The 24,703-nt window shown below is 41.9% G+C and overlaps 1 protein-coding gene across 2 annotated transcripts in view; it reads right to left on the reverse strand.

Annotated features, from left to right (window-relative positions):
• AHR (aryl hydrocarbon receptor) overlaps window positions 1-24,703 on the reverse strand; it is a 214,296-nt gene that overhangs the window by 12,675 nt on the left and 176,918 nt on the right. For both annotated transcript variants that reach the window (XM_082258401.1, XM_082258400.1), the window contains exons 5-10: window positions 20,090-20,213; window positions 11,577-11,707; window positions 10,850-11,052; window positions 9,296-9,405; window positions 6,951-7,092; window positions 3,157-4,405 (exon numbers count right to left, since the gene is read on the reverse strand). In XM_082258401.1, coding sequence (XP_082114527.1) covers window positions 3,157-4,405; window positions 6,951-7,092; window positions 9,296-9,405; window positions 10,850-11,052; window positions 11,577-11,707; window positions 20,090-20,213 — 1,959 coding nt within the window. The remainder of the gene's footprint in view (window positions 1-3,156; window positions 4,406-6,950; window positions 7,093-9,295; window positions 9,406-10,849; window positions 11,053-11,576; window positions 11,708-20,089; window positions 20,214-24,703) is intronic.

Here is a 24,703-nt window from a genome sequence, read left to right on the forward strand (position 1 = left end):
CATTACTCATTACCATTACAAAAAAAACCAACAAAAATGACAAAAATCTTTCCCTTTGTTAGTAAACGCAATAACTTTTGCGCAAACCAATCAAAATACGATTTTTGCGATTTTTTTTACCAAAAATATGTAGCAGAAAACAAATTGGCCTAAAATGATAAAAAAATTTGATTTTTACATTTTTTTGGGGGGGAATTTCATATAAAAAAAATTTGAAAAATAGTTATTTTTTCAAAATTGTCGCTCTTTTTTTGTTTATAGCGCAAAAAGTAAAAATCGCACAGGTGATTAAATACCACCAAAAGAAAGCTCTGTTTGTGGGAAAAAAAGGACGTAAATTTCGTTTGGGTACAGCGTCGCATGACCGCGCAATTGTCAGTTAAATTCGCACAGTGCCGAATAACAAAACGTGGCCCAGACGTAAGACGGCAAAATCCTCCGGTGGTAAAGTGGTTAAAAGGTGGAAAAAATTCTGAAATTATTTATCTTTGTCTCTTTTTTACATCACAGAAACCTGAAATTTTAACAGGGGTGTGTAGACTTTTTATATCCACTGTACCTCCATGACCTCTTTTCTAATACCCAAGTTCTTTCTCCCTGTGAGACTACTACAGACCTTATACCTCTCTTTTGCTCCCTCCTTTTCGGGAGGGGCTAGATATGGAGGGAACCACACTCCAAAAGATTCAATAAAATAATTTGCAAATCTTTTTACCACCCCTTACATCTTCCTTCTCACCTGCTTTTCCTGCATCCTCCCTGCTGCCCCCCACCCCCTTCTACATTTTTTTCTCTTCTTCCTTTCCTGCCTCTCACCCCCATTTCTTTCTGCACTGCTTTCCTATTCTCCTACCTCTTGTTCTTTTCTTTTTTCCTAGTAATGCACTCCCCCAGCCCAAATAAAATTACATCAACTGCACCTCTATTTCACCCTCGCCACATACCCCTTATGGGATGATTTGACCCCTCCTCATTGGGTGACGACTGTTTCCATACAACTGCTTTTTGTATTATGTCACAATGAGACTCCAGATATCTTAACGTTTTTACTGTTGTGAATTTCCCCCTTCCACACATTCGACCTGTGTTTTTGCGTATCTCCTGAGAACCCTTTGAAATAGTCCACCATTATGAGTCATGTGCTGTAATTATATATCTTTGATTGGCAAGAATGTGCTTAGGGACAGATGATGGGTCCTGGGACGATTATCTGTCTCTAACTGTTGGATTGTGGATATATGCAAACAGCAAAGGACAGCTGCCTCCGGGAACTAAGGTTTCCTCTCACACTCCAAAGACATGCTAATAGAAAAGCGGCTCCTGTCTAAATAGGCCCTAGTATGTGTATGTATACAAGTACATGTAATAAAATAAACTAGAAAAAAAAAAAAAAAAGTACTCTAGAGCAAAATGCCATAATCTGTGTTTATTGATAAATCTGATGCACCACCAGAACTCCTCCCTCTGATGTGTTTCACTTCTAAAGTGTGTGTTTCCCTATTTTTTTTTTTTCTATGGGTATGTTCACATATGAGTATTTTATAAATCATAGTCTATCACTTTTATGCACTTCTTCCATCTGAAGTGCCTGGTTGATCCTGCCAGTCCTCTTTCTTCCGTGATCTGAACTGACCACACAAAGCATAGACGCTGATCTGTGCTTGAATGGACAGTTTGTGTCTTTTGGCTGGAGGAACAGAAAGCTGTGCGGACAATGCATGCCTGTATTCCAATGTCTGTTTGGTTGCCCCACCCCTTCTCTCAATTACAGCTTGTCTCTGGCACATACACCCTGCTCAATCACAGCATGCATCTTGCTTCAGGTTGAACAGCCTATAGAATACAGGCACCCTGTGTGTCCTGTTAATCCAAGCGACCAGTGCAGTGGGTGTGATTTATTAAGAGACCCACCCTCTGCTATTAGGAAAAAGTGATGCATGGTCATGTGACAGAACTTTTTACCTAGTAAAAAAGGTTAAAAAATATAATTTCTGAAACTAACCAAACACAATTTTGGTGCCTGCATAGTTATAACTGTATTATAAAGGTTCTTTAACATTGTGTTTTCACAGCTACTTTAACCACTTCTGGACCGGAAGGATTTGCCCCCTTAATGACCAGGCTATTTTTTGAGATTCTGTACCCAAATAAAATTGATGTCCTTTTTTCCCCACAAATAGAGCTTTCTTTTGGTGGTATTTGCTCACCTGTGCGATTTTTATTTTTTGCGCTAAAAACAAAAAAAAGAGCAACAATTCTGAAAAAAAAAAAATATTTTTTTCACATTCTGCTTTTTTCATCCTTTTAGGCCAATTTGTATTCTGCTACATATTTTTGGTTAAAAAAAAAAAAAAGAAATTAGCAATACGTGTATTTTGATTGGTTTGCGCAAAAGTTATCGCATCTACAAACTAGGGGAAAGATTTATGTCATTTTTATTTATTTTTTACTAGTAATGGCAGCGATCTGCGATTTTAAGCGGGACTGCGACATTACGGCCGACAGATTGGACCCCCAACTGACCTTTTTGACACTTTTGGGGGGACCAATGACATTACTACAGTAATCAGTGCTAAAAATATGCACTTGTACGGTAATAATGACACTGGCAGGGAAGGAGTTAACCTAGGGGTGATCAAAGGGTTAAGTGTGAGCCTAGGGGAGTGTTTTTTAACTGTGGGAGATGGGATTGGGAAATGATCATAGAGACCTGTGATCCTATATAGAAGGATCACAGGCGCTCTGTGATCATTTCAGATAGAACGGTCGGCTAAAGCTTTGCTAGTGTCCAAACACCTAAAGGTACACACCTTTAATCCATGTTGTATGAATATTCATCCTGTGTCCTGAACTGTACAATTAAGATAATGAAATGGGGACTGCATGGTCCAGATTAGGATTCATAGGGTATTTTACAAACTGAACAGCTGGGGACACAAAGGACGGTATAAAATACACATTACAATTACTCCACTGATTAATGAATTTGTGCAGAGATTTCCATTAAAAGCCAAAAAAAAAACCCACATCTTGAAACAAATACATAATTATGTTAATTCAAGATATTGATCTATGTTTATGCATAGCTGTTCCACAATTACAATAAATCTGTTGGAAATAAGTACATTTTTATATATTTAGATATGTATTGCTTACTTTATTTATTAACTGCTGCTGTGCTGGCATGACGGCATTATATTTCATCGGATTCATACAAGATGGCTGGGGTTCCTGGAGGCACTGATACATGGATACAGCACCAGAGTAACAAGGCTGGGCATTCATTATTACTGTCCGTGCATTTACACCACAGTCTTGCATTTCAGGAGCCTGTGATAAACATTCCATAAGACCATCCAAGTTTGTGGGCGCAGAATACACCGGCTGTTCCACATTTCCAAGATCAAAGTCCATCTGTGTAACGCTCGATGGCAGTGGCACTGAGGGTATTGTCTCCTGATAAGGCATATATTCCTGTTTGCAAGCAAATGGAGTACTGGTGATTTCAGATTTATAATAGTCTGGGACTACACTGTTGAGGCTAGGAACGTATTGCTCAGCTGACTGACCCCGATATGTTAAAGGGACACCACTTACAGAATTCCAATTCGTTAGAACACCATTGACTTGCATGTGTTTCATTTTTTGACACAGCTGCTGTGGGATCATTTGGTTGGGCTGTTGTGGACGCATTTGTGCTATGTTTAAGCTGCTTTGTACTACATTGCTGGAGTCCTGCATGCAAGGTATTTGCTGAGCAGAGTTTATAAACATGCAATCCAATTTCCCGTTTAGAGAATCCTGAACATAATTTAAAATTTCATCTGCCACATCGATTTCCCCAATATCTGGATAATCAAATTCATTTCTGAAAAACTCTTCATCTCGCTGTATCATCTCAAGGTCCTCAAAATCAATCCCCAGGCTTCTCATAATGTTGTAAAGCTCATTGTTTTTGCCCTCAGGGAAGACTTCTGCACGGTCTGACAACAACATTGTACCCTTTCCCTGGGAAAAGGCTGCTTCCCCTTGCTTTATATTGATGTTTGCAGCAGGAAGCCGATTGTCCTGACAACTACTGGGAAAGCTGTTGCTCAGTTCATTTCTGGTATCTTTGAAAACATTCTCAAAAGAGAAGGTGTTTGGAGCTGGAGGACAAATGTACAGAGGCTCATCCTGTTGTCTCAGCATGGCACCCAGAAGGGAGGCAGGATTGACAGGTGCCTCATTTGCTGTTGCTTTGGCAGAGGAGCCTTTACTTGAAGAACTTTTAGGTTTATTTTGCGAGGGGCCCATTAGGCTTGGAAAGGGAAATGAGGACTCATACAACACTGCCTCGCCAGTCGCAAAAATGAAAGGCAGCTGTGTGCTTCGCTTTCTTAAGTGCTCTGTTCCTTCTTCCTCTCTAAAAACAAACAAAAGGCACACTGAGGATGTAAAATGAATTAAAAAAAAAAGGTGCTTTCAGCAAATCTTGGTTACATGTTGTGTATGGAATACTCTCAGACTTGAATGTATACTTTTCAATGTTGACATATATAAAACACGTTCAATATGGGTGACTGCTGCAGCATAGAGTATGATGTACCTCAGGTGCTTCTAAATGCAGACTGACTTGAAAAGAGCAGAATACAAGATAGCTAAACAAACTTTATTTTGTATAAATTAAAATTTGGATACCACGGTGGTCTCTTCATACAAAAGTTGTGAAAGTAACTTATCACTACTTTGTGTGGTTCTTAATGAAAAAATGCTCACAGTTAAAAAAATTCTGCCACAATTTACACTGCTTTCAACCTCCTGACATGTGGACATGTAAACGTCTGCCAAAAGTTACTGCTTTGGCTGCTGATGGGAATCTTACACTGTAAAAATCAATCCCACAATGTACAGATTGGGGGAGGGGAGTGTAGTATTTAGGTTACACTCACTGCTTATACGAGAGGCTACCAGCCCTGTTCAAATATCCAGAAGTCTTTGTTGAAAAGTCCAACACCCCTAGAGAATCAAATGCAGGCTGCAGGATCCAAATATCTAGCTTGGCATAGACAGGGGAAAGGGGGTTAAAATAATTTACACACTATAAGTCATGTGTTTGGCAGTTTTACTTTAAATGTTAAAGGCTTTTCTAAAACTATCCAAATTATTTTCTACAAATGCGGGATTCTCGGCTTTTAATAATAAATGTAATAATTAAAGAAGTATTAAACCCAAATGCAAATATTATATTGCAGTGTACCAACTCTTAGATGTAATGGCTGTGTTTGGTTTTTTTTTTAGGCATTATTCTAATTTCATCTGATGTTCCAGCCAGTAGGTCTGTTTATCAAAAGAATAAGCTCTCTTGCAGAGGTATCAGTTATAGGGATGGGACACACCATTTAACAATGGAAGGGGTGCTTTCAATGATCACCTTCTATTTACTCATGTAAAACCTTTATCCTAAAAGGAAAAATCAAAACTGTTTGCTGTAACACACACCTCCCCATTATTGCCAAAATGACAATGCTGCTGTCCAAAATGTGCCTCCTGAGCTCATTCATCCAGAGCAGGGGCACTCTAATACAGGAGGTGTGTTACTGGCCAGATCATCAAGTGAACAGGAAGGGAAAAAAGTCTAACTAAAGAAAACTAATGCAGCTACCAAATCTAATGATTAGTAAGCTGCAATATATTACATTTTTTGTTTTGGGTTTATTACCGCTTTAGGGGATGATGGAAAAACACTAAAATTGTACCCCAATATGGAAGATAGGTGTAAAGTCCTTACTTTTAAGGATTTTAAGCAAGAAACCAGGTCACAAACTGCATGCGGGAGCACCTTGGGATTTGGGGGACATGGGCCACCTAATATGATATCTGACTGGATTTTTACTCTGATCATACAAGTGAAGGATTCACACCTTTAAATGTAAAAGGTAAAATATTATAAGTGCAGAGGTTATTTGAAAACAGCAACTTCCAAGAATAGAGTACAGCTTTCTGAAGATATTTAGCCTGCATCAGTAAGCCTTTAATCCAACCACACATAGTCTGACACTTACTGTACAAATGATATTACCAATTTAAAATAGCTTGGGGATAGTAACAGTTTATTGCAGGGTGTTAATTGCAGCCTGCAACTGTCTGAAGCATTTGGTACTACAAGGCATCAAGATGCAAAATGTTATTTAGAAACTGTCCTTTTTATCAGTTTAATTGTAGCTTAAAAAACTGGCTACACTTTAGATAAAAGCAATGGCAATGTCTAATGTCATGATGATATGAAGAAGCACTGGTAGATCTTTCACTACCTGTTGTTCTGAATGAGACATATGGCCATATGTGTGGTCAGACTAATTCAGTAAGTGTAAAGAGCAATAATTATGTGCAAAACTTTGCCCGTTAACACCAAAAAACATCCTTCAAATCCATTCCTGATGAGTTTTTGCATGTTTGTGTAAAGCATTTAGGAATTCTGGTGCATTTCCAGATGCATTCCAGATGCTTTTTTTTTTTTTTTTTTTTAAATGTACTGGGGTCCGGTGCATTTTTGATGCTTTTTACCGCACTCCAGTACAGTTTTGTGCAGAAAAATGGAATGTACTGCACTGGTGTGAACTATGCCATTGGAATCCATATAACCTACTTTTCATGCATTTTTGATGCAGAAAAAAAACACTGCACTGCTTGTGGTATGACTGGGCCCTAAGATATAATTTTACTGTAGTCAGCTGTATGAAGAATGCCTTCTGACTGGTTGTTTGCTGCACACAAGTTTTGCTGCTGCACACTGTACTGGTTGGTGTGTGCTGAATGATATGGCCATTGACATGAGCTAGGCATGATTTATTAGTCTGGGAATAACATCTAACAAGAACATTCTATTATTAGCCTGCAGAGCTGCAGAAATCCCACGACATGAAATGCTGGTGACAACCCCGGACAATATCTCAAAAACAAGAACTCACGTAAGAGGTCTTTGTGTTGCAATGATGTAATCTGGTCGCCCATTTTTATAAACGAGACGCGCATTTGCTTGAACCCAGATCCATATGTTATTTTTTCCGAGAAGTCTGAACACGGTCATACCACTCTCTCCAGTCTTGATCACTGCAATTAAAGAAGTGTGTTGCATTGGTAATCATAGTAAAAAAGAAGTCTGTATAAGGAAACACATTTCCAGCAGCTACAGTGAAAGTAACAGTACAATTCACATTCATGAAAACAGGGAAACATGTATTCACCTTCCACTGACTAATCTTGTCTGTTTTTTTAGAACACCAAATATTATTTATGTATTATCTTTGGGAACACACACTACATCCCCTCCCTGATAAAGTTCTTAGCTGTCATAATATCAACACCCATTATTAATTTATCTTGTGTTGACACATGCACATGTGACCTGAAAACTGCAGTTTGGTCTTTGTTGCAGCCTAACTAGATACATTGTACAACCTTTTGCAAAGCCTATACTTTTAATACTGTGAGGCAATAAAGTCTCCACTAGATCTTAAGATTCCTTCACATTGTTGTACACAGTGAGGACAAACTAAAAAGTCCAAAAAGCAATCCACAAGAAGGCACCTGGTCCCAACCCTGAGCAATGCTGAGAAAGGGTATTTACTACTTGTGGCTCCATCAACCACTGTAGGTGGTAAAATTCAGGATTTATAAGCTGGAATGCTTTGTTGGTGAATATGCACACTTCATGATCACCTGGTAAGAGGAATTAAAAAAAAAATGCAGACTGGACAATTTAAGGTGTACCCACTATGTGAACACTGGTTAGTGATACTTGAAAAATCCAACAGGATTTTCTAAGAAATTTGATTTCTGGTAGGCACCCTAGTAAAGGCCTGGGCAGAGTAAGGAAAAAAAAAAAAATCGCAAAAGCAGTTAGAATGTTAAACCAGAACTTAAAACAAAAAAAAAAAAATATATATATATATATATTATAAAATATTGCCAAGTTTTACTCTCCACTCTTCAGCACTCTCTCTGGCTACCTTCTTCATCAAGCGTCACCATTACTCTTCAGATAGAACAACAGTTATGTAATTCTTCCCATTTCCTGTGGGCCCGGGGTGGGGGAATATTTATTATCATGCAGCATCATGCAGGCTGGGCTTATAATACTTCATGACTAAGTAACACCTACACGTCATTATGCGAGTGCTGCTTGCCCAGGAAGAATGCCTGTGTTCTGTCAGATCACCGGTACCCATCAGATTGTGTAACGGAAGTGACTTTCCGACAAAAATACTTACTGTGCATGCACTATGTGGTCCAACATGAGTTCCATGATGGGGAGCATTAATCTGATAGAACACCCATGTGGACATCTTACAACACCCAGCTACGTCTTGAATTTCTAAGTACTTTTAGCAATAAAGTGAGCGTATATAAATAAATATAGAATATTGACATCTGTGATGCTGCTTTGATATTACATTTTGAAAGAAGCTGGACACCAGCAGAAGGAAGGTGTCAGAGGCCATATTAGTACATCCCGCACTGCTCAGCGCTAAACCTTTATGCTTTCAAAATTAAACATCCAAACAGCATCACAGATATCGATATATTGTATTTTTTTTATATACGCTCACTTTATTGCTAAAATTACTCTGAAATTCAAGACGTGTGTAGTAGGATGTCCGCATGGGTATATTATCAGATTACTGCTACCCGTCAGATCATGAAGTGTTTGGAAAGCAAAGCGCCATGGAACGCATTTTGGAATTCATAGCGCAGTATGTATTTTTGGTTGGAACATCATTTCCATTAATCAAGATGGTGGGTAGCAGTAATCTGATAGAACATCTGCACTGTGCTGCCATCAAGAAAGAAGAGGGAGATCCCTAGACATCACTGGTCTGACAAGAAGGCTGCTGTAAAAAGGTATGCATAGGATTTTCTTTTTTTTTAAGATTGAAAGGTTCCTTAGGAAATGTGACGCAGGCAAATAATTTGATACTAAAATCAATATATATATATATTTTTTTGACAACTGTCATACTTACCTGCTCTGTGCAATGATCTTGCACAGAGCAACCCTGATCCTCCTCTTCTCAGGTCCCCTGCCAGCGTTTCTGGCCCCTCCCTCCTGCTGAGTCCCCCCATAGCAACTGGCTTAGTATGGGGGCAGTCACGCATGCATCGTGTTCATAAGACATACAGAGTGCGGCTTGGCCCTGCCACCTGTTCCCTCCTGAGTAGCAAAAGCACTCTATGATTACTATGATAACGCTGTAATTGCAGCCACACTTCATATAGGCATGACAAAAATGACAGTTTATTTTCTGTGTCTTACTTCGAACATGATTTTCTGCACAATACAGCATATCTGCAGCATGAATAAACTGATATCCAGTTCCTCTTACACACAGCTCTGATTCTGTGTATCCCAGCACCACACTTCCTCTGTGGAGAAAATAAAAATAAGGTTAATACTATCTGTTAAATAAAACAAAAACAGAACAATAGCAAAGGGGGTTTGTATGATGCAAGCAAATATGTATAAATGAGAGAAATATATATTATATACATCAGGGCTCGACAATCCCCGGGCGCCAGGTCGCATTTGCGACTAGAATTAGCGACCTGGCGCCTGGGGGTGCCCTGCAGAAGGTGTCCTGTCATTTTTGCCCGGACTTCCGCGCACGGAGTGCACGGACTTCCGGGCCGTCCGAAAATTGAGGCCCCGGCTTTTCGGCCTACTTGAGATGACAGGCTTCCAATGGGGAACTGGCGCCCTCTTGTGGAGGCCGGGAGTAATGACTGTTGTAATGACTGTTTCCACTGCGTTTTTGTTCTCAATTCATTACCATCTCCCTGTCCAGTTAGTTACCTTTGACAGGGAGTGTGGTTATTATTATTTATTTAATTTATTTTTTAAATGTAAAAAAAAAAATAAAAATATTTTTTTCTTTTTTTTTTAATTATTAAAAAAATAAAAAAAAATTATTTTTCCAATTATTAAAAAAAATATATATATATAATATATATATATATATATATATATATATATATATATATATATATATATATATATATATATATATATATATATATATATATATATATATACACACTTTTTTTTTTTTCCCCCTCATCGCCATGCCACAGCCGAAGGCCCCTTTCACACGGGCTGTCTGATCAGGTCCGCCTGTCAGTTTTTCTGGCAGACTTGATCGGACCCTTGATTCTCCTCTATGAAGCAGTAATCTGCCGCCATCTGATCCTGTCCACCAAAAGCAGACGGATGGTGGTTCTATTTTCTATCCATCCCGTGGATCGGATCAGATGGCATCGGATGGAAAGAGACAGACAGTCTGTTTTCATCCAATTGTGCTATAGAGGAGAGTGGGGTTCTAGTCATATTTATGTGTAAATTTAGTATCCGTTTTATTAAAAAAAGTTTGGTTGTTAGTTTAAAAAAAAAAACTGGCTCCTAACTTTTTTAGCTGGCTCCTAGATTTCAGGAAAATTTGTCAAGCCCTGATATACATACATCCTGTAAAAAAGTGATGTAAATAAAACAAACCCAGCCACACAAAAAATGTGTGCCTAAAATGTACCCATCCCTGTAATAAAATTATCTGTGTTTCATTTAGTAAATATTCTCATATGTAATTTGAGGTCTGCCCACTTCTGAGCATATCTGCCCCCAGCCACCCACCGACAGGGTGGGTGAGGTAAGTTAGCTGCATATGGATTACTCCTATACAATCTAGTGTATCATCTGTCAGTGCCATCCCAGAATAAGGTTCTAAAGGTCCTGCCACACACAGAACAAGGCCCCACAGGGGCCAAATTCACTGCTAGTCATTACTATAGTGATTTAAAGAAAATCTTCATATCTTACTTTGCATCACACCCTATTGGGGTGAAGTCTAGTCTGTGCTTCGTTCTGAAGATAAAGTTTTTGGTTCGGATCTCCAATATGGAAGGTGATTGCAGTGGTGTAGCCAGGGTAAAGAGTGCAAGCTGAGGGGGTACTAGCGCTCCGTCTTTCCCTTTCTTGTTTTGTCCATGGAGATACTTCAGACGTCCTTGAAAATTCATAGCCTGGAGCAAAACATGAGAACATACTATTATGGGAAAAACTGAGAGGCTCATAATCAGTAATTCTATTTTACCCATTTCCTGTGAACCGTCTGGCAAACAAAGGAAAACCAAAGAGGTCATAGAAATTCATAGGAAAAGCACATTCACTGATTTCTGCATACTGTGTACTAAATTAACAGTCTGGCATTAAAAAAATAAATAAAAAAGCTTATTATGTATCAACAATATAAAAGATGCCGGTAAAGCCATGAGGTCAGGTCAAAAGAGCTTCTCCACACACTGGAAATATGTGCAGGCTGCCAATTCTAGCAAGAAAAGCAGAAGTCATACAGTGCACCAGGCAGCATCCAAGACCGTGCCCAAAGGTGGTGTAAAAAAATGATGAAAAAACAATATACATTACCAATCATAAATAATCTGTAGGTTTTTTTTAACATAAAATAAACTGTTTACATATTTGTGTTATTAAAAAAAAAATGTTATTCTATGATTTGTTTGGTTGCAAAATAGGAGAGGTCCCATACCAAAAATCCAGAGGAATTATCTAAAAGACATCTTAGCCTGCAGACAAAGTTTCTTTCCATGAAGGATGAATTCTCAGGTGGAAGTTGGTCAGGATTATACAAGTTCGTCATCATTGTGAACCCATTGTCACCTTGGCAGAGAAAAAAAAAAAATCAATCTTTTATTATTCTAGGAGTAGATAAAGTTGTAATCCTAATTAATTTTTCTGGAAAAACCATACACAGATTTAAAGTGATTGTAAAGTTTAGTTTAAAAAAAAAAAAAAAGGTTATACTTCCCTCCTCTGTACAGTTGGTTCGGCACAGAGCAGCCCGGATCCTCCTCTCTCTCAGGTCCCTCTTTGGTGCTCCTGGCCCATCCCTCCTGTCGAGTGCCCCCATAGCAAGCTGCTTGCTATGGGGGGCACCGAAGCAGAGTTGAAGCTTTGTGTGTCCATTCAGACACGGAGCTGCCGTTCGGCCCCGCCCCTCTCTCTCTCCTGATTGGCTCACTGACTTTGATTGACAGCCATGGGAGCCAATGGTGCCATGGCTGTATCTCAGCCAATCAGGAGGGGGAGTCTCAGAACGGCCAAGGGATTCGTGGACATCGCTGGACAGAGGGGGTTCAGGTAAGTATTAGGGGGTGCTGGGGGGGCTGCTACACACAGAAGGATTTTTAACTTAATGCATAGAATGCATTAGGATAAAAAAAAAAACTTCTAAACTGACTTTACAACTCCTTTAAAGAAAAATCTGTACGGGGCAAATGATCACTCCTTTCAACAAGAACTCAACAGAACATAGTTGAGAAAGATTAAAAAAAGTACTCCAGCCTAAATTCTATAGTTTCTAGGGGCACACCTGTTCACACATTTAAAAATGACCTACTACCACTTTTCACAGTTTCTAATGTTGGGAGGTGGGTTTTGACATTAATTAGAAGATCTATAACGTCAGAATCATTTGTCTGTGGCTCTTCTGTAGGAAGATCACTGGGAAATAATGGAAGCCATGGTGAGGCTGCATACGGTTCATCCTTTGACAGCAATATCAAACCGAGGAGGAGGAGTCAAGCACAGCTCCAATTTTTACTCCTTAGACATGTAAATGACCAAACCATTAACATGAAGGAGAGCATATTTTACTGTAATTATTAAAAACAAATTCCCACAAAGGAAACCTGTGCTCAACTCTTTCTTGGTCACCAGATTAACCTATGTCCATCGAAGCTTTGGATCCAAATCTATCAACATCTGTATGCGTAAATTATAATAACTATAACTATGACAAGTTTTTTCTGTTTAACAGAGAGGTCTAAGAACTAGGGACATGCACAGGTGCACATTTCTAGTTCAGTGCTCCAACAATAATTCAGGTTCCCTCACAGCACAGGGCAATGTGCATGAAGACATAACTAGCATTTTTAGAAGGAGTAGAACGACAGCATATATATTTCTTTTAGTACATTTCAGGATAAATACAAAACTTCAATATTCTGGTGATGTGTAGAATGTGCAACTAGAGGTGGCTCTGGTACACAACACCATTCCAGTGTTCTAGTGTTAAATAGAACCACAATAGATTCATACACGTCTGACAGTTTATATACAGTATCTGTCAATTGTTAGGGCAAACAGACATTGGCACTTTCTTTCATTGAATCTTTTGTGGCAAAATACATCTACACATTTTGCATGAACTGAAATTTAAACCTTAGTTTTGGGTATTCTGTTCCCATATACAGCCAAGCAAACCTAAGCAAATCACTTTGTGATTTATATATTTTTTAAAGAACAAACAAGCTTAAACAAACCCACCACATAATTAAGAGTCATTTAGTTACCATAAACAAGCACTACTCAGTAAAAATATTTATCTAGTTTATTGCACACTAAATTCCAGGCAAATATGGCTTAAAGTAACATTATCATCTGTTGACAATCTGTTTTGTCAATGCCAAGCAGAAGTATGATGCTCTCCAACTCAAAAAAACAAGAAGAAAAAACTAGATTTTTGACTTACCGTAAAATCCTTTTCTCTGAAGTTCATTGACAGATGCAGCTTCATATCTTCTTGTAAATGGCACATGTAAATGGCGGGACAGAGACTCAAACCGTCTATCACCAGAATCTGTAAAAGCCAGGGATTCTTTCACCAAGACTACAGTAGACTTATTCAGTTTGGAAACTGGGTGATCCACCTTTGGTGGTACAGTCCACAGAGTGGAAACCATACCCGTGAAGGGATAACTGCGTTTAAAACGTTTGGGCACCACCAACATGTGCTTGATGTGCCCCCACTGTTCATTGACAATATTGTCAAAAAGTCATGGGCAGGGTAACACTTTGCCTGATTTCTGGGATTTGGGGGGTGCCAAAAGAAACCTGCGTTCCTGACACTGTGGACTCATCCACCATTTTTAAAGTTTCATGCACTGAAACTATAAGAGCTTCCACCAATGCGCTTTCCCACGCAGGGGCTGATGAGGACAGGTCCTCTTCAGAATGCGATGATAGAGCCACCAGGGTGGGGGTGCGTCTGCGGCAGCCATATCTGCCTCAGAATCTGAAGATACAGCAGGAGGCGGCGAAGGCAGAGGGCGTTTATGGGTAACGTTACTTTTCAACACTAAATCCACTTTTGATACCAGGCTTTTCAAGACTGCTGTAAAATTTGATATGGGCTTCAACTCAGAGGGTTCCGCAGCTGCACTGAGAGGGCCTGTAGGTGAAATGTTAACCTGGGACTCCATTTGCACTGGAGTAAAAACAATGCAGTGTCGCTTTAAAAAAGTCGCAAAAACGCGATCACACCGCTGCACAGCGGTACAGCAAGTCCCAGCCCAACGCAGTCTGTCGGCGTGTGTGAGGAAGAGACCCCAAAAAAACGTTACCAAACCAATCAGGAGGCTTGCAGAAATTATCTGTACAGCAGAATGAAACGATCAGACACAGGAAGTGAAATTCACTTCAGAGTCTGCCTGTGCTGTCCAGCACGTGGTCTACAAGAACATGGCCACCCCATGCATTCCTAAGGGGAATTTTAGGAAAAGGACTGCCCACGCACTACAATGAAGATTTCTTAACATAAATGCAGAGCAAGTCTAGAGCAAAATGGCGGTACCCACGGCGCGCCATGTGGTCTCCAGGGGCCCACGTCCACCCCGAGACCGCCAGAGAATGGGGGGGGGGGGCACTTACTCACCATACCACGATATCAGGTGGGCGCTAATCTGAACAGACTACCTTCAACCCGGGGTGGGGGTGCTGCCAGCCAAGGGGTACGCTGCGACTTAGGGCGTTCCAGGTCGTTCGCGTCCCAGCGAGACGGTCCACTCGGAGGCTCATCCCTGTCCAACGAACATCAGAGAAATGGATTTTACGGTAAGTCAAAAATCCTATTTTCTCTTTCATTCATTGACGGACACAGCTCCTGATTCTTCTTAACCATTGGGATGTCCCAAAGCAGTGTTAAACATGAGGGGTTGGAAAACTATCAGAAAGAAAATCCCCAAGGCTAACCATAGCCAACCAGGTAACAGAGTGGAACCATAAACAACTGGAGCTCACCTCAAAAACAATACACCCTCAAAGAGGACCAGGTTCTCTAAACAGCAGCCAGCAAAACCTTGTGGCCAAAAGAAGCATCCGCAGATGCCAACACAACCACTTTACACAAAACTTTTTAAAAGTGTGCATGCACCGACGACCAGGTGGCCACCTTGCAAACCTGTGTTACTGACGCTTGAAGACCGAAAGCCCATGAGACACCAAGCTCCCTAGTAGAGTGCCCCTAAACAGGGAAAGGAGGAATCTGACCCCTGATGCAATAGGCCTGAACCACTGTCTGATCTATCTGTAAATGGTTGCAGAAGAAGCGGACAACCCTTTGTGAGGTCCGTCCTTGAGCGCAAATTTGATTTCCTAAATGACTCCGTAGCTACCAGGTACACCCTAATTGCCCAGACTACATCCAAGACATGCAAGGCAATGTCCTTCAGATGTTTAGGCCTGGGACACAGGGAAGGCAACACAATGTCTTCATTCAAAATGACAGTCAGAGACCACCTTATGAAGGAATGACGAAGAGAGAAAAAGCACCACCTTATCCTTGTAAAGCACCATAAGGTGAATGACAGGATAACACCATCAGTTCTGACACCCTGCATGCAGAGGTGATAGCCACCAAAGAAGGCCACCTTCTGGGCCAGCGTAAGCAGGGAAACCTCCCGAATATTTTCAAAGAGAAGCTTTAATAGAGCTGAAAGCACAACATTAAGATTCCAGGGCAGCAACGGAGCCAACATGTCAGACACCCTGAAGAAAAGGTAGGCACCAGGGACTGTGTGGCCAAAGGTCGTTGGAAAAAGGACGCCAAAACCGGATACCTGGCCCTTGATGATACTCAAGGCCAATTTTTGTTCAACCCTCCATTGAAGCAAGGTTAAGATCTGATCCACCGAGAAGGAGCGAGGATGAACCCCAAGAGACCCACACCACGCAATGTACGTCTTCCACGTACGATGGTAGATCTTCCTAGAGGCAGATTTCCTAGCTTTTAACAGCGCAGGAACCACTGATTCAAACAAGCCTCCACCCTTCAGCACCTGGCGTTCAACAGCCAAGCCGTGGGACAGCAGATCCTCCCTGAGAGGAAGTCCTCAAGGAGCATCGGCGATCAGAATTGCAGGCAGGGTACCCTCGCTAAAACAAGGCAGGTGCCCCACACAATAATGGCAGCAAGACTGTCATTAAAAATGAAGCGCCCCCACAGCACCACTCGGTCCAAGGGAGGTGCCAAGCTAACCATATGGCCGCAAGCCACGGCCTAAATTATTGTGGATGCCCAGCCGCAATAGCACGGATCCTCAGGCCGGCAGATGCCCAAAGGAAGAGTGGGGGCTTCAGCTACATGCACTGGGGCCTCCCCCCAATGGCGGTGCCTGACTCAGCCGCATGGCCTAGTAGGCAGCGTCCTAAATTTTTGAGGGTACCTGGCTGTCAGGACACGAGCCCCAGTGGAGTCAACCACCCAGGGGCAGCGAAGGGGAAGGTGGATGCCCAAATGGGAGGCAGTGGTCTGCCTCACAGGGGCCACCTCACAAACCATTTGCTCCCCCAGCCCAACAACCACCCCAGAGGACATCCCTGCCCTTGTCACCAATCCCCAGGATTGCAGGGAACCTTGCTCAGCCCCCCCCCCCCTGGGCACCAGGAAAACCTGGTCAGCAGTAACTCCAACCAGCCCCCCTTAAGAGCACGTGGCAACAGCCAGCTTACAACCTCACCCTGGGAGGAGAGGGACCAAAAGACCCACAGTGACTGAAATTTTAGAGGGCTGGGGGGAGGGGAACCCAGGGGTCCGACCATCCCAGGGAGGGGCACATGTCCACCCCAAAACCCTCCAGGGGTAGTGGGGGGGACAGCTACTTACCACACCAGGAACAGGGTGGACACCGCTCCGGACAGGACATCGCTTCATCGTAATGTGGGTGCTGACGGCCAGGAGGAAACGCTGCGACTCAGGCCAAAGCCAATTTGTATGCATTCTCGCGGGGCGTTGAACTTATACCTTTCAGGTAAAGGTACGCTATTAAAAGATTTTCAGAACAGGCCCACTGGGTACCTCCCCTATAACCCTACCCTACTTTGAGTCCTTAGTTTTGTAGCAAGCAATACAGAGTAACCAAGGAATAAAAGGAGGGTGGCCCGTGTCCTGTACCATACTCCAGAATATAGAATATACAGTCAAAATTCCTCTTCTGTTAATTGTATAGTACAGAACACAGGCTGGGTATTCATAGATCTTGTGATGTTCCCAAGTAATACATGAAAAAGGGTGGGCAACAACTAAACAAACAGAAACCATGCCACAAGACCCAACAACTACAAGGGTCAACAGAACCAACTATAGAGAGCCACTGCAATAACCTTGCAGCTGAAAGCAACATTCGCAGAATACTGTGGACAGCCACAAAAGTGAATCTTCACATTCTACAATATGCTTATTACACCCTCAGCCACAAAACTTGCCCACCAGACTAAATCTCACTGACAAGTTGACGTAAATGATTTCAATGATGTAGACTGGAAGGAAGCTTTAGATGGTTGTAGGCAGGTATCTCTCAGACTGTCAGATCATTTAACACAACTATATAAAATCCATAGGGCCTACTTAACCCCTGTGCAGATTTCTACATTTGACTCTACACATAACCCTATGCGCTTAGCTGCCCGTGGCACTTTCATTTATTATGGGCCTGCCATATGTGTGTTGCCATATTCAGAGATATCGGCAACACAGAGTGCAGTTCCTTCATGATACCATGGTATTTTCTCTCTCTCTAAACCCAAAACACTGCATACTTGGGATATTTTCTGGCTCCAAAGTAGATAAATTCATGACTACATTTCTTCATGAAACCATATTTTGTGCAAAGAAATTGATAGCCAGGGGCTGGGTGTAGGCTATTCCTTGAACTTTCTAGGCATGGCTTGCAGAGGTCAATGCTTCCCTGTTCTACAAAAATGTATCTTCATAGAGGATGTCCCTTCAAGTATAATAAAATATGGAACCACTGGCTACAACATTCCAGGACTAGCATATAATAACCCATTGCATTTACTCCGACACAAACTCAATGGGATTAATGTTGCGCCCACCCAGCTTATTCTTTCTAAACTAAACGACTCTCCTTACGATGCCATTTTAAATACTTAGTAGAAGCTGTAATTATCATCATATTTATTTATGGAATATGTGCTATAATGCAACGATGCCTCCTCATTGGAGGTCCATTCACCTGCAAGAGTCTACATGTATTGCTGCTCTTACCTCTATATGTGAATACCTGCAGCTGCAGGTATATGTTTATCTACCTCACGTTTGTAATGATCAAATTACAATCTGTTTTTGTTAAATACTTGTATTTTCTTTTTTATGCTGTATATCCTGTGCTGTTAATTCTTTCAATAAAGAACGACCTTCTTAATTAGGGCTGCAACTAACGATTATTTTAATAATCGATTAGTTGCCGATTATTTTTTCGATTAATCGATAATCGGATAAAATAATAAAAAAAACTCAATATGCCTTTTTTTCATTTATTTAAAATAATAATGAGCAAACAGAGTGTAAGTGCCGGGTCACACTTGTGCGATGCGGGAAGGCTGCGAATTCGCAGCCTGTTCCCGCATCGCCTCTGCACAAGAGGCAGTTTACACTGCCATATGCGATACGCAGGGGGTGTCAATTAAATGTTAACGACACCCCCAGTTTGATCGCATATCGCAGTGCGATCTGACAGTTCGCACAGGATCGGATCGCACAAGTGTGAACCACTGTGCGATCAGATCCTGATGCGGCTGAAAAAAAGGGTCATGTGCGACTTTTGTGCGGGTGCAGTGCGAACCAGCGCACCTGCAGTAGTGTGAACCAGCACTTAGTGCCGGTTCACACTTGTGCGGTTTGCGAGATCGCATGTAATTCGGAGCGCACTGCTTAATTTTATGAGCCGCCTCAGGATCGGATCGCACCGCACAGTGGTTCACAGTTGTACGATCAGATTCTGTGCAAACTGTCAGATCGCACTGCGATATGCGATAAAACTGGGGCTGTCCTTAACATTCAATTGACACCCCCTGCGTATCGCATATGGCAGTGTGAACTGCCAGGGGTGCGGATGCGATGCGGGAACACGCTGCATATTCGCAACTTTTTTTTTTTTTTTCTTAATTAAGCTCCTATATACTGTAAATGCTTATCTAGATAAAAGAGTGAATATTCCTTATAAGGTGCAATATTATAATAGAAAAATAAGTGAATAAAAACATCCATGTCAGCCATAGATATGAAATAGGCAGCATAGAAAGACCCCCTATATGTGCTATATGGACGTTTTTAATCACTTATTTTTCTATTAGAATATTGCACTTGATAAGGAATATTAACTCTTATCTGGAGAAGCTTTTATTATATTTTTTGGCGGGACAGTGCATGGACAGTCACAGGACACTGTAGCTCTAATCTCGGCACTCACATTCTCCTGCTTCTGTCCTCTTTTCTGTCTTGATATGACTCACTCCCTCACTGACATCAGCAAGAGGGCGGAGAGGAAAGGCAGAGAGGAAAGGAGGGGGGAGGAGGGAGGAGGGGGGAGGAGGGGGGAAGTTACGGAAGCCTCTTTTCTGTCTTGATATGACTCCCTCCCTCACTGACATCAGCAAGAGGGCGGAGAGGAAAGGCAGAGAGGAAAGGAGGGGGGAGGAGGGAGGAGGGGGATAAGTCACGGAAGTGCAGAGCTGTGAGAGAGAGAGAGACAGTGAATGCAGCCGTCGGCTTCACAGAGCAGACAGCTTGCTGATAGGCGGGGAAACTTCACAAAGCAGCACAACTAATCGACGGAGCAACTAACCGATGACAATCGTTGACAACGATTGTAATTATCGATTATTATCGATTTAGTCGATTAGTTGTTTCAGCCCTATTCTTAATGAAAAAAAAACAACTGGAGGACAGGGTGATTTCTATACCTGGTGATCTCTGGGCATCTGCTGAAGGCAGAACAGGGTCCAACGCCCAGTGCAGCTGACGCTGAAATTCGCCTCGATCTTCTGTGTGAATCAGCTCAAAAACACTTTGGTGAATTACATCAGACTAGAAGTAAAGATTAAAAAAAAAAACAAAACATTTTATTAGAAAGGTGACGTATTAGAAACAGAGACAAACTATATTAAAATAATTTTTGGATTCACAGTAACATGGTAACAAACTTTCAAAGTACCACTCGTTCCTGTCGGTTAGTACTATATGACTGCTAAATTAAAGCTTACAATTTTCTAAGGTGAACCATGTATTGTAGCACTTAAGGATGTCAAGGAGACGTTCTGGTTGTTCAGATGCATTTTAGACAACATAACAGGCAATGCTTGCTATAAGGCTCTGTCTGGCTGAAATCTCAGACTAAAGCTAAAAAAAAAAACTGAACAGATTGTTCAATACACACAAATGAGCACACAAACTGGTCTTTCCCCAGTAAGATCCCACTTCTAACACAAGTCTTTCCCCTTTTTCTCATCTCCAGCACACACTCTAGTTTCACATCCAGAAGCTCCTTAGGCTCCATGTACACGGGACGCTGGAAATGGCCGTTTAGGAGCAGTTGGGCGTTTTTTTCAGAAGCCCCTGAACCCACCTCTATGTTATCTTATCTGGCCATGTACACCAGGTCGTTTACAGTCATTTGCAGGCAGTTGCGTTCAGGGACTTTTTTTAGAACGCAATTATTTTAGTTTGAACGTGTGTTTCCCGGCGTTTCAAACGCACAAACGCGTCCGAACGCGATGACCCGCGTTTAGCGTTCGCGTTTTTCCATTTTAAAGGTGAATAATTTTTTTGACCTCTAGGAACGGTTCTAAACGCAAACGCCCCTAAACGCCCGCTAAACGCGGGTACAAACGCGACTGAACGGACGTTTCAAACGTCCTAAAAATTCCAGCATTCAAAGGGACTTTTAACAACATCCGGTGTACATGGAGCCTTATGCCTCGTTTCCACTGAGCGGAACGGTTCAGTTCGGTACAGTTTGGAAGGGTTAGAATGGTCCGGTCTATTCAGGTGAGCGTTTCCACTGCAAGTCGGGCCACCAGGGACCATGCGGGGTTTACACCAAATGAGGTGTTTGTTTTGCTCTTTCATTTGATGTGAGCATTGATGGTTTCCTGTCCACCAATCAGTGGACTCTATCGTGTGACGCCAGTAGCTCCGCCCTAACCGTACCGTACCATTTCCTATGGCCCTACATCTGAAGCAGACCAGGAATGGTGCGGTTTGGTTCGGTTGTATGGGCCGCTTTCATAATGGAAACACTCAAATTAGCGTACCGTACCAAACCGACCCGAACCGATCCGCTCAGTGGAAACGAGGCAGTAGTCTGCCAGTCACACACTCCCACCACACAAACTACATACTGAACACTGTCTATGTCCTCCACATAGACACTGCTCAATAAGCTCAGACATATAGTCAGTAGGTTCAGCAACAGTGTCTTCTACCTACAGAGAGTTGTTTCTCACTACTTGCATTTGAGCCGTCCAGGATTGTGGATCCACACCAGGAGTAAGATGGCCCTCCCGTACTCTAGTCTTTCACCAGCAGAGTATGAGCAATAACATTCTACAGTGTATATGCATTAACATTTCAGTGACCAGTCATCATAAAGGAGGAGTTAACCCTTCAAACCCCCAGTTTCGGGGGGTGTCACAGTCCATGATACAGTCACAGATAAACAGGTTACATTTTGGTATCTTCATTTCATTCTTCATTGTCCCCAGTTCTACTGACACAAGTTTTAGTTTCTAAGACATTTCTGTTCTTTTAGATCACCAACCCTTCTATTTCTGGAATGGGCATTAATTTGCACAACCCCAATTCCAAAATATTTTGTGTAAAATCTACATGCAATGATCTGTGAAGAAACGCGTCGGCACTAACGTGCTGACGTCACCACGCAACAACCCGGAAGGACTGGCGACAGTGTTTTCTTTTGCCGGGTGTTTGATACAAGCGCTTTTTATTCTCCTAAATGTGAGTGTACTTTTATTCTTTACAATAAACGGTGGTCTTTACAATATTATGCTATGGAGGCTGTCTTGTGTTCTGCATGTTAATCTTGAGGACATCGCTAAGGGGAATATAAAGCTTGGGTGCGATTTACCCATACACAGACCTTTCCAGCAATCGATCCAGATACACCTATTCGCTTAGCCTTGACTAGGATTGATGTTATCAGGCTCTTTGTCTTATGATCTCTGGTAAGCGCATGAGTGTGTCTTTGTGTACTGAGCTCCGTGGACTACAACTCTACATCTTATCGTTGGAGGATATTCGCTATTCATTTCACTACTACACTCAGAGATTTGGGATTTTTTACTGTGTTAATATTTTTTGCACATTTTCATCTGAGTACCTTTTAATTTTCACTTGATTTGGGATTAATTGTATCACATTATTTTTTGCACTCAGTATGTCTTGTCACTTATAATATTTTTCAGTGTTTGTTCAAAGCGCAGCTTTTGTTTTTATTTATCTGTTTATATTAGGCGTCTCCCACTTTTCAGCTGCAGCTTTGATATTGGTTGTATAGCGCAGTTACTTTTTTACACATATATCAGCAGCACAATGCTAAATTGCACACTGCATCTATGACAACAGCATGGCTTCATAGTGGAAGAGTCCAGGGGCTTGATTTACCTGCCTACAGTCCAGACCTTTCACCAATTGCAAATATCTGGGGCATCTTGAAACTAAAAATACGACAAAGACCCAAGACTGTTAAGCAGTTAGAATCCTGTATCGGGCAAAACAACACTTTTTCAAGATGAAAACTCTTTGGCTAACAGACACCCGTGTTCTTTAGCTCAGGATCAGCAGCCTTCACCACACCTTTCGTGCTCCCCTTAGAAATGGATACTCACCACATCTCACATTGATCACAGCCTGTATGCATCAGCTGCATAAGCCCTTGCCCCCGGATATCGGTCGCCTCCAGTAACTCCAGACTACCTTTAGCCACCTCCTCCAACTCAGGGTCAGGCACCGTATTCCAGCCAATCCAAATGTAAGCAGACAACAGGGAACAGAGGACAGTGTAATACTTCTATGGCTTTTATTTCAAACATACAACACCCTGAATCCCCTCAATCTGCTTACATGTATAAAAGCTTGTACAGGCATATATAAAATAGTATAGGACCGGGTGTACCGCTGCTCGCCGACCGCGAGCTGAAACGCCTCCTTCCACAGGAATGTGACAGTCCGCGGCTCAGCGCTAGTTCCGGAATGTCAGCTGGAAACCCCCATGGTCTCTTTGTTAACGACGTACGTGCGTCCTGACGCATTTCGTCACGTGGACTTCAACTGAGGAAGGGGGTAAAATCTTCCGGGGCTTAAGTGGTGAAGCGTTTTTTAGCATTAGCGTTTGACGTTTTTAGCTAAAAAATTACCTCTCTGCTGTTTTAGTAACTCTGACTTTACCACAATGCAATGCTTGCCAGAATTGCATTGCATGGGCGTTCACACCCATGCGCTAAGATTTAGGTGCAGAGAAAAAAGGGTCCTACAACATTTTGGTGCAAACGTGGACCCTTTTTTCCCCACATCAAAATCACATTCTGTTAAGCTCACTGCATTTTGCAATCTGTTTTGTGGTGTAGTTCATGGAACATAAAGCCCCTGTTCACATTGGGCAGATTTGACATGTCAAATCGCATGCCAAATCAGAGCCTATTGCCAGCAACGTCACTGTACGAATTGGTGCAACTCTGACTTTGTGGTGCCGCACTGATTCCCAAAAGTATTTTCTACACTACTTTTGGCAACTTCAGGGCAATTTCAATAGACATCTGTGCATGAACCCGTATAGATGTCTGTCAAATCGCCCCTGAAGTCGCACTGACACGCGAGTTTGAAATCGTGTGCATTCAGCCGTATGATTTCAAACCTGCACTCAGTATGAACCGGTGCCATTGTCGGCAATAGGCATGCGATTCAACATGACAAATCACATGCCAAATCGGCACAATCTCAACAGGTTCCATGAATGATACCCCGAAACAGATTGCAAAATGCAGTGCGCTTGCCAGAATCTCATCGCATGGGTGTTCACATCCATGCGATGCAATTAGGTGTGGAGAAAAAAAAGGTCCAACATTGTGGTGCAAATGTGATGCAATTTGAGCCATACAAAATATATGGCTCAAATTGCATCGCACAGACATCACATATGATGTGCACAGGAATGTGGTGCGTTTTTGGTGCAAATCACATGCAGTGTTCAGCATGCACCAGTGTAAACCCAGGCAATGTTCCATGAACGACATCTTGAAACGGAATCCAGGCTTAAAAAAAGCAATGGCATCAAAAACGTCAAAACACGCCAGTTAGCCGCGTTTTTGGCGTTGACGTTAGATAGTTTTTACAGCTGAAAAACAACACTAAAAACCCACTAGTTTTCGTTTTTTTTTTTTTTTTTAGAGCCAGAAACTGCCCCTGCCAAAAAAACGGCTGATAACAGCCTGTGTGTGCATGGAGACATAGGAGAACATGCTGAGGAGTTTACTGGCTGTAGAAAAAAACGTGTGACGCCA

This window comes from Pelophylax lessonae, assembly GCF_965119305.1.
Source record: "Pelophylax lessonae genome assembly, chromosome: 5".
Taxonomy (NCBI): Eukaryota; Metazoa; Chordata; class Amphibia; order Anura; family Ranidae; genus Pelophylax; species Pelophylax lessonae.